Source organism: Echinops telfairi, unplaced genomic scaffold (genome assembly GCF_000313985.2).
Source record: "Echinops telfairi isolate 266 unplaced genomic scaffold, ASM31398v2 ScPeMD7_7424;HRSCAF=8462, whole genome shotgun sequence".
In the NCBI taxonomy this organism is placed as follows: Eukaryota; Metazoa; Chordata; class Mammalia; order Afrosoricida; family Tenrecidae; genus Echinops; species Echinops telfairi.
The window spans coordinates 9,369,281-9,379,159 of NW_022111324.1; the positions used below are offsets into that span (position 1 = coordinate 9,369,281).

The 9,879-nt window shown below is 40.2% G+C and overlaps 1 protein-coding gene across 1 annotated transcript in view; it reads left to right on the top strand.

Moving 5' to 3' along the window:
* The first annotated feature begins 1,579 nt into the window (after positions 1 to 1,579).
* The window catches only part of BLZF1 (basic leucine zipper nuclear factor 1), a 24,080-nt gene continuing 15,780 nt past the window's right edge, over positions 1,580 to 9,879 (top strand). The window contains exons 1-2 of the mRNA XM_045297958.1: positions 1,580 to 1,700; positions 3,990 to 4,066. Of these exons, the coding sequence (XP_045153893.1) occupies positions 4,036 to 4,066 (31 nt within the window). The 5' untranslated portion in view covers positions 1,580 to 1,700; positions 3,990 to 4,035. The remainder of the gene's footprint in view (positions 1,701 to 3,989; positions 4,067 to 9,879) is intronic.

A 9,879-nucleotide genomic window follows, 5' to 3' on the forward strand; every position in this document is an offset into this window, starting at 1 on the left:
GGCCAGGGGCTTACGTGGAGAGCAAATGTTTTGAGAATGATGAGGGTAATGAATGTACAAATGTGCTTTATATAATTGATGTATGTATGGATTGTGATAACAGTTGTATGAGCCCCAATAAAATGATTAAAACAAAACAAAACAGATGACTTGGGCACATTTAACTATTAGTAAGGGGCTGAAAACACAAGAAAGAAAAGAAAGGTAACTGGAAGCAAAATGTCTTCTAACTGTTGGGAGGGAATGAGATCAAGAGCAAAGGCAGATGCATTATCCTTCAACACTTCTTTCTCTGAACTAGAAAGACTGAAGGAGAGTCAAGATATAGAACAGTGTGTAGGTTAGGACACGAAGCTGAAGATATTGCCCGTTAGACTCCAACATCTGCTGATAAATTCAGAGCAGGATTGAGAGGATTGATCAACAGCTGGTGTCAATGAGATCCTTCAAGGTGAGATTCTTTAAGTGCTTAAAAAATGGGTAACTACATGAATTAACTAGATACCAGGTGTTCTGAAATACGTGGGTAAAATCACCTATAAGTCTATCTCAAGTTATTTAGAATTGGGGGGCTGGCATTCAGGCAAGTGAATTTTCAAAAAGCTCTCCACGTGAGTCTGAGGGGCATTCTGTTAAGCAGCACGGAAGGTAATCAACTGGCTAGAAGATGGCAGATCCAAAATACAACCATTGTTAAGTGCCCCTAATAGGGGCAGTGTCTTTCATTCAAAGAGCAAAGATTCCAGGATCTAGGGACATTCGGAATGAAGCGCGTTATGCTAGAGCCTGAACAATGCAATGAGGTAAATGCTTCTCCGAAATAATGCCTCAACTTAGGCTGTTAGACCTAGTGTCTTCCCCTGAAGCTTTAGGATACATTACTGTAGAATCTTAGAAATAGCAATGTGGAATTTGGGATGCTTCAACAAGAGTGGGGAGATTCCAGGGACAGTTCCGCGTAAAAAGAAAAAGAAACAATGGAAGAGATCCGGGACTAGTCCAACTGAGTGTGGATCTGCCCTCAAACCTGGGACGCCGCGAAATCACGACCTTGGGACCACTGTTTGGCTTTGACGGCACTCACCATGGTATCTGAATCTCAGCAGCAGTAAGTAGGAAGAGAGGAACCAGCCACCACCAGCACCAGCGCCGGTTACTCCGGCAACAGAGCCCTGCCGGATAGACGCAACGTCGCGCCGCCCCGCCCCCTCGCCACATCCAGCTCTTCTAATGGCTGGGAATCATCGGAATTCCGCCCACCCGCTCGACAGACCCGCCCCCTTTACGCCGTCGCCTGGGACGACGGGACGCCACATTCGACTTGTCGACGTCACCACTTCCGTTTGGCTGACAGTGACCCGGAAGTCTGAGTGAATAGGCTCTCGAGTTCCAAATACTGTTGGATTTGGCTTTTAAATACATTTCTACCCATTTTTCACTTTCTGATGCCTTACCCGGAATTTGTGTTCTATGTTGATGTAGTATAAACACACCAGGGAAGGTTCTCTAGGAAAATGCCCCGGAAGCGAAACCCTTAGTAATAGGAAGTGATGGTTGAGTGAGTAGTTTGTTCGGAGAAGGACTTGGGCGGGGCGGCTTCGGAATGGAAAAAGAATCCTCGGCGAAGTTCAGCTGGTGAGACTTGCCGGAGAACCTGTAAACTGAAGCCTTGTGGTAGAAGGAGGAGAAGAATCCCCGAGGTGAGTCCCCAAACGGGCTTCTGTAGCTAAGAGGAGTTGTGGGAAAGGAACCGAGGTCTGCATTGGAGCTTGATAGCCAGTCGTCTGAGATTTGAAGAAATGCCGGTTGTGCGGAGAAGGGCTAGTTCAGACCGAGACAAGACTTCCGATGTCAACTTCCCAGTGTGGCCAACTTTAACTGGCTTCCCGCTTCCATGCCTGCCACTTTCACACCTGTTGCCCACTCCCTCCTCCCCTCCTGTAGGTATTTCCTGCGAGAAACACATCACGTACTTGCGCGTTTCACTACACATTTTTTTCTGAGCTCCGTTTCTAGGACCATCGCTCTGACCAAGGGGAGTAATTGTAAGTGACGGGAGCTTGTGACTGTGAAGGAGTCCTTTGTGCCGAGTCGAGGATTCAGTACTCAACTTGATTATTTTTGGTGGTGAACACTAGCTGTCATCTAGTGTATTGGTGATCATATTAATATCACTGCATAAGTATCATCTTCCTCCCAAGGTTCTACAACGAATCCTTGAATCTGCCCAGTCGGGCCATACATGCATATATTTCTGAAGGCATACGTTCAAGGTGTGCTTTATTTTACAGTTAAAAGCTACACCGGTTTAACTTTTTTTTACTAAGAAAGTGTAAATTATCTCCAGTAATATCTTGTTTCATAATGTAAGATAGCTTTAAAGTAGAGCTACCCCCAGCACCAACTTCACAACTAGTTGCGGATAACTGAGCAATAAGGAATAGTCAAACTAGAGCTGAGACTAAGTTATCCTTATATTTAAAAACTCAAACCCACTTCCATCTAGTTGATTCCAATACAGAGCTAGGGTTTTCAAGGTTGTAAATCTTTAGGGGGAACAGACAGCTTATTTTCTTCCATAGAGCAGTTAGTTGGTTCAAACAGCTGACCTTTTGGTTAGCAGTTTAAGGCTACCCGAGTGCCATTTTTCAACGTCAGACATCCAAAATTACCAAACACATTGCCATTGAGTCAATTCTGACTCATGGTGATCCTGGAGGGCAGAATAGAATTGTCCCTTTGTATTACAGGAGCAGAAAGGTTCATCTTTATTTCCTGTAGCAGTTGGCAGATTCAAACTGTTGACTGCTACCATCACCAAGCTATTCCTCACAGTCCTCCTTAATTAAGGCTAAACCCTTAACTAGAAATAGTGTTTGCAATTCCTCTATACAGGGGTCCTCAAACTTTTTAAACAGGGGGCCAGTTCACTGTCCCTCAGACCCGTTGGAGGGCCGGACTATAGTTTAAAAAAAACTATGAACACATTCCAATGCACACTGAACATATTGTATTTTGAAGTAAAAAACAAAATGGGGCAAAAACACCCGGCGGGCCTGTTAAATGTCTTCCGGGGGCCGTATGTGGCCCGCAGGCCATAGTTTGAGGACCCTTGCATATGACATACTAGGGTTCTAGCTCATACATGGAAGGGTTTATTCGAAACAGACAGGTTTAACATGACTCTGATCTTGGTCACAGGTAAGTTCTCTCAGTAATAACATTGTCTGAGTCTCATAAAAAAGATCCAGTGGAGACAAGGGCTTCCAAATGGATCTGCTGAGCCACTTGAGAACAGAGAGGTCAGTTCAGAAGGTTATGGTCCCTGTATTTTGGGATTCCCATGGGGTCATCTTGATAGTTTTTTTTCTTGAAGGACACAGGGCAACTTTGAGCACTAAGTAGGAAGAAGGTTTAGGAACATGGGGAAAAAGGAATTGTTTTCATCACAACATGCACCCACTCATTCTTCAAGGATAGCAAGGGCTGTCCTATGAGAATTTCCTTGGGAAGTCTTATGTCATTCATCCTACAGCCCTGATCTGACTCCTTCAGACTTAATATTTGTTTCCCAAATTTGAAGAACAGTTCAAAGGAACACATTTGGAGCTCCTCAAAGATGCCGTTTGTCCTTCCCACGCGGTTTATAGAGTCCAGAATTCTCTGGAGCACAAGTGTGTAGACCTACATGGAGGACATGTCAAGAAACAGTAGCTTCGCACTTTGGTATTTTTGCTTCATAAAGTTTCTGTGATTTTATAGCAGTACTTTTTTACTTATGCTTTGTATAGGTTAACAAGTTCATATCAATGATATCTTTTATCCTTTTGGTGGCCATCATAATGCCACTTGTGAGGAAGGATTACGATGAAATTTCCTTTCTAAAAGGACTATATGTAGAAGCAATTTCATATTTAAGTTGGAAACCGTAGGTGAATGTGTTTTGTGGTTTTATGTTTTTTAATTCTGTCATATTTTTACATATCTAGATTTTTCCAAAGTCTTGGGTTGCATTACGATTGCCTAAGAAAAAAGATGGCTACTCTTGAAAGCTTGGAAACGAAAGGTAAGTGCTCTCCTTTTGTTGATAATTGCTTTAAAGCATGACATTTATGACAATGTGAAAGAATGTTTGAGCCAGCCAACTGAGTTTCCAGCCCTGGAGTGTAGTGGTCTACACCTTGAACTGCTAACCACAAGGTCAGCCATTGAAACTCACCAGTCACTGCATGAAAACGGTAAGGCTGTGTGCTCGCTAAGATCTAGTCTTGGAAAGCAAATGGGGCGGTTCTAGTAGTTGTCTTTTAGGACTGCTCTAAGTTGGAATCAATTCGGTGGCAGTACGTTGGGTTTTTTTTTTTAATTACTCGTGTTTGATATTTCTTCATTATTATTCTGTAGTGCATTGTTTGTATTTGATAGCTTCAGATATACAAGTGAATGTTAATATTGGATAATAGTTACCATATGACTATTCACTCTTAACCACCTAGTGTAAAAGTGACTCCAAAAACCAAACTCGATGCCATGAAGTTGATGCCGACTCGTAACTGTGCTGTGAATTTCCATGACCGTAACTACTTACAGGAGTAAAATGCCCTTCTTTCTCTAATGGACCGGCTGGTAATTTTGAACTGCTGACCTTGCAGTTAGTAGCCCACTGTGTAACCACTACTCCACCAGGGCTGCTTGTAAGTGCCTACTAGAATTTAAACTAATTAATAATCTAAAACATTTTAAATCAATGACTCACTGACTAGCCACGTTTGATAGCTGTGTACACTGAGTGGCTGTTGTATGGGAGGTGCGGAGGTACCACAGTTCCATAGTGGCAGCAAGTTGTATTTGACAGCTCTAGCTGTACCTTCTCCTTCTTTTCAGCCTCCTCCCCTTCAAGTTTATCCTCGATAAAAAATCGATGATTTTTTTAGCATTGCCGCCACTTTTTTTTTTAACTGCAGCTCGTTTCTTCCAGGATTTCAGTTATTATCTCTGAGAATGCCATCCAAATCTGTCTTAGCTAGATCTCTTCCCCTGTGACTCATTCATTCATAGTCTACTGCATCTTCACTTAGGCGTATTCCACAGTCTCCCAAAGTAAACTTCTGACCTGCTCCCTCTTCAAGTGAGGCCTGCAAGTTGGGGCCATCCGTGAGAGAGGGGATGCCAGTTTGCAGCAAGCCGACCTCCAGCAGCAAATGCTCTCTGAGAATATTAAAATGTGCTTGAGAATCAAGGGAGAAAAGATCATGCCAGTAAATACTTAATAGACTATAATTCAGCTGTGTACAGCAGTATTTCATGTTGCTAGAAGGTGTTTATTGTATTAGAATAGGCCAATCAGAAACTATAAAGGCAAGTAATAAATGGGATTAATGGGAGACAAAAGCAACATTTAACATTGTTAAATGATAACAACAGGTGAAAGCAGCCAGCATGGTATTTGGCAAAAAGCAAAATTAATTAATGAATAATTACAGCATTCGGATTAGAGATTAAAAGTTATTTATTGGCAGGCCTCTGAGAAATAAAAATTTTTGTTTGTGATGAAGATTAGTTACAGAGCACTTTCACATATATTATTTTATGTCATCTTAATTATCTAGTAAGAAAAGTAGAGTAGGTCAGCTATTTGTTCCAGCTGGACGTAATATAATGTTAAATATTGTTATTAGTGAACAAAAGGTGCTTGTGTTGGATAGCCTGAGAAAAGGGATGGCATTTATTATGGTTGACATTTACCTGTACTTCCTATGACTGCCTCAGAAGAGAAACAAGATGATGTGGAGTTAACAGCTACAGAATTTCCTCCCAGGACATTTGAACAATCCTGTCATCATGAGAGGGATGTGTCATTGCTGGAAGTACAGTTTCTACATGGGAAGCATAAAATAATTATAGAGTACATAAGTATATCAGACAATGCTTTTCTTGGGAGTATGATTATAACAAAAGGTATTAAAGTCATAAGGTTGAGAAAAAGCATACCAAACAGTAAGGTCTGACACATTTAAATATTTATATGTAATTCCATAAAGTATCTTAACTTTAACACTAATTCTGTGAACTGATAAATATTAGATGAAAAGGGATTTCATGGTTAGGTAAATTTGGGACCTTCTGGATTCAAGGAAAGGGTCATACTCAGGACTTCTCAGAAACTTTAGTATGCTAATAGACATTGTGAAATTATTAAAAAGAGATGATACTCAGTATTGCTCATACTGATTTCAACCCGGAAACTCTTTATTCATGGAGACTGTGGCGAGAAGAATGGATTCTACATGAGTACATGTTGGTCTACCATTTTCAGAGCCTGGGTAGTAGCAGAGAGCTCTGAAATGGGCTGCTAACAGCAACGTCGGCAGATCAAACCACCCGCCACTCTGAGGGAAAAAGATGAGGTTTTCTACTCCCATAAAGAGTTAGCCACTCAGAAGGCCACAGGAGCAGTTTTATTCTGTCCTATAAGGACATCAACTTAATGGCAATGAGTGGAATGAGAACTAAATTTTAATAGATGGTATTTTAAATAATAATTAGTTTAGCCAAATGAAAATCCCCAGAAATTTTACTAGCTGAATTTGTGTACTTTCTGAAGTTTGTTAGACATTGCATGTTAGGAATTAATACTTTAGAGGGAAAATGTAAACATTTTATTAGACTATTAGATGTGAAAATGAAATCTTCTAGGTAGTGCACTCAGAGGTAATGAAAGTTCTTAAATGTTCAGACACCTTTTCTGTGTCGTCATTATTTATTTAGCTGATGATACAAAGAGTAGTAGGGCTTTTCCTGGCCTGTGGGGCTTTCAACAGTCAGGTGCAAGAGAGAACAAATCATTTTAAAACGCTGTCGAATTTTCAGTATTCTAAAATCATTGTGGGATTGGGTGGAGAGTAAGACGAACTGAACTGCTGCCCAAGGTTATACAGTAAGTGGTTAGAATAGGAATTTAAATTCTGTTCTTTTGACTCAAAATTTGCTATTCACTTCACTACCCAACCCTTTGATTTCGAATGCTTGTCTTCATAGATCGATAGTTTGTGAATGAAGCAGGAATGCTTGCTTAATAACAGGCTGTAAGAGCATATTCTTTTTACTCCCGTGTTCCAGAGCACAGCTGGCTGAGAACTTGTAGTCAGCTTGATGATCCAGAATATTAACTTTGAATCCCAAGTAAGCCAAGTATTAATCTAAAACAAAAAGGCTTCTTTTATTTTATTAGACATGTATTATATATTTTTAAAGTTTTAATTAATTTTATTTTTACATTCATCAATAACAATTTGTGAAGATTTACTTATTAACATGAAAATACTTACATGTAATACCTTTCATTTTCTCTCTAGGATTACAAAGGTTAACATACTGACTATATGACTCAGTGGAAAAAGCATGCCAATGCTATTCTAGTGTTGCGCTGGTGGGCTCTAGGCCCTCTGACCTCCTCTAACCTCATGCGAGCAGAGCCAGCAGCCCAGGACTCATTACTATGAGGCAGAAGTTAGACATAGATCCTTACTCCAATCGTTTTTGCCAGGGCTTCAAACCACATATATTTTTTTCATTCCAGTTATCATTATAACTCACTCAAATTTTAAAAATTGCTGTTCCAGTTTCTCTTCACCAACCATGACTGAACTGCTTTGAGTCTGTTTTGTACTTTTCAATCACAAGTTTATATTCTGCAAGTAGATAATCTAGAATAATTTCATCTGAAGAATTATTGCTTCTAATTAGTCTTGCATTTTCATATTAGCTAGAATTTTATGCATCCCAAATTTCATTAGTTTTGAAAGGAGCAATTGGAAATGGTTTATTTCTACACATCATTAGTGATTAAATCTGAACTGACAAAAAGGCTCAGTTTTAATCATTGTCTCAAACATTTCAATAAAAAGAAAAGGTATATATTGTCATATACAATGATACCTCAATTGTAGAACTCCATTCATTCCAAATTTTTGTTTGAACGCCAAGTGTTCAGGAACTGAACACAAACACATGATTCACTCTCAGCCTCCACAAGTTTTTTCAAGGTGGATTTTCAGTTTCACTGTTTCGCAAAATTATGAACACAGAGCAGATGTTTTTGGAACTTTGTTCTTCGAGTAATGGAAAGTTTGATCTTGGAGCTGTTCGACAACCAAGGTCACATTGTGCTAGAATTCATTGTAGTCTAGGAGGTTCTCAGTACAGGGGCTCTGGGTTCAAGAATGCACTCTCGCTCAGATCTCTTCAGCAGTGGTAAGGTCCCTTCTTTGCTGTATCAGACGGGCTCACTTTAAGCCTAGTAGGATGGCAAAATTGATCAGTTTCCAATTAGGAAATTTGTGGTCTCGTTCCACAAGGATGCCTTGAACCTTATTTGCATAGTCTCACCCAGTCATTTGATGGGACGTGGCAAAACCATAATGAGAAAAGTTAAATAAAAGCAATTCATCATATGCACTTACTTGTTTTTCTCTTGCAACTTCCCCCAGCCTGGGGAAAGACCATTAGAACCATAAACGTTAGATGTGCTTTAATTCTTTGACAAAAGATCATATGTTGGTAAAAAGTTTAGGAATTGTTTTATTGGTTCCTTTCAAAAGGTAAAGGAACCAAGAGCTGATATCAAAGAGTATAAGAAGGAAGAAAATGTTTTCAGACTGATTGTGGGAGCAATTGTACAACACTTCTTGATATCACTGAACTTTTGAATGTCTGGATTATGTCCTAATAAAATGGTTGGTGGGGAAAGTAAAAGGAGCATTGTAATTACAAGTTTCAGTGCGATCTGAAAGGTGAGCAGTTCAACCACCAGCTTGAAACCAGTAACCGCTCCACAGGAGAAAAACAGGGCTTTCTACTCAGACAAAGAGTAGTCTCAGAAACTACTGAGGCAGTTCTGCCCTGTCATCTAGTGTCGCTGTGAGTCGGCATGGACTCAACCACAGTGAGTTTGTTTGCTTGCTTTCAGAAGGTAGAGAAGGGTCTTGCTTTGCCTATTTAGTCATTGCTCTTAATGATGAAGCTAGCACCACAGACCTTTGTCTTCTCACTTAACGGGAGGTAATTGCCCTTGGATGGGTCCCAGATGATGCTAGTGCATATATAATAAAGATTCCTATGTGTCTCAAGAAAAAAGAGAATTATGAAAAGATGCCAGGTGAGGCAGCGCTCACTGCCTGCTTGCCTGTAACCATTGGCTAGTATTACTTGGGCTGTTTATAAATGCCTGAGTGAGTAGAACAGCTTAAGGCTTTTTTTTAAATATGGGTAAAAACAAATTGGGGTTACAAGTTGAATTTCCTCATTGCAATTTTACCATATGTGTTTTGTTAGAAAAGAGATTCCTATTAAATGCCCATTGGTGTCTGTTTGCCTTTTTAAATTTACATTAGCCATGTTGTGAGTTGTTTATGAGTCTCTGTTGCTTAAAAATCTGACTAAAAAATGCTATGACTTGCGTCTTTGGAAAAATGCTGTGGAATTCCTGTTTAACCAGAAGAGAAGTGGCATAACTTACTTATTTCTTAACTTCGGTGGGGCAGAATGGTATGGCTCTAGTTTTTAATTTTTTAATCCATAGTTAGCACAAGGTTCTTAAGTAGTTCTTAAAGGCTAGAGTAACTTACTGATTGAAATCTAATAGAATTTATGTTAGATATACCAAAACCAAACTTACTGCCATAGAGTTGATGCCCACTCCTAGTGACCCTGTGGGGCAGTATGGAACTTCCTCTGTACAGGAGTACGGAGCCCCGTCTTCCTCCCTCTACGCAGTTCCTGGTTGCCAACAGCCGACCTTGCCGTTAGCAGCCCAACTTGTAACCAGTGCACCACCGGGGCTCCTTTCCATTAGGTAGAGTCACACAAACCTAAAGCCCGATT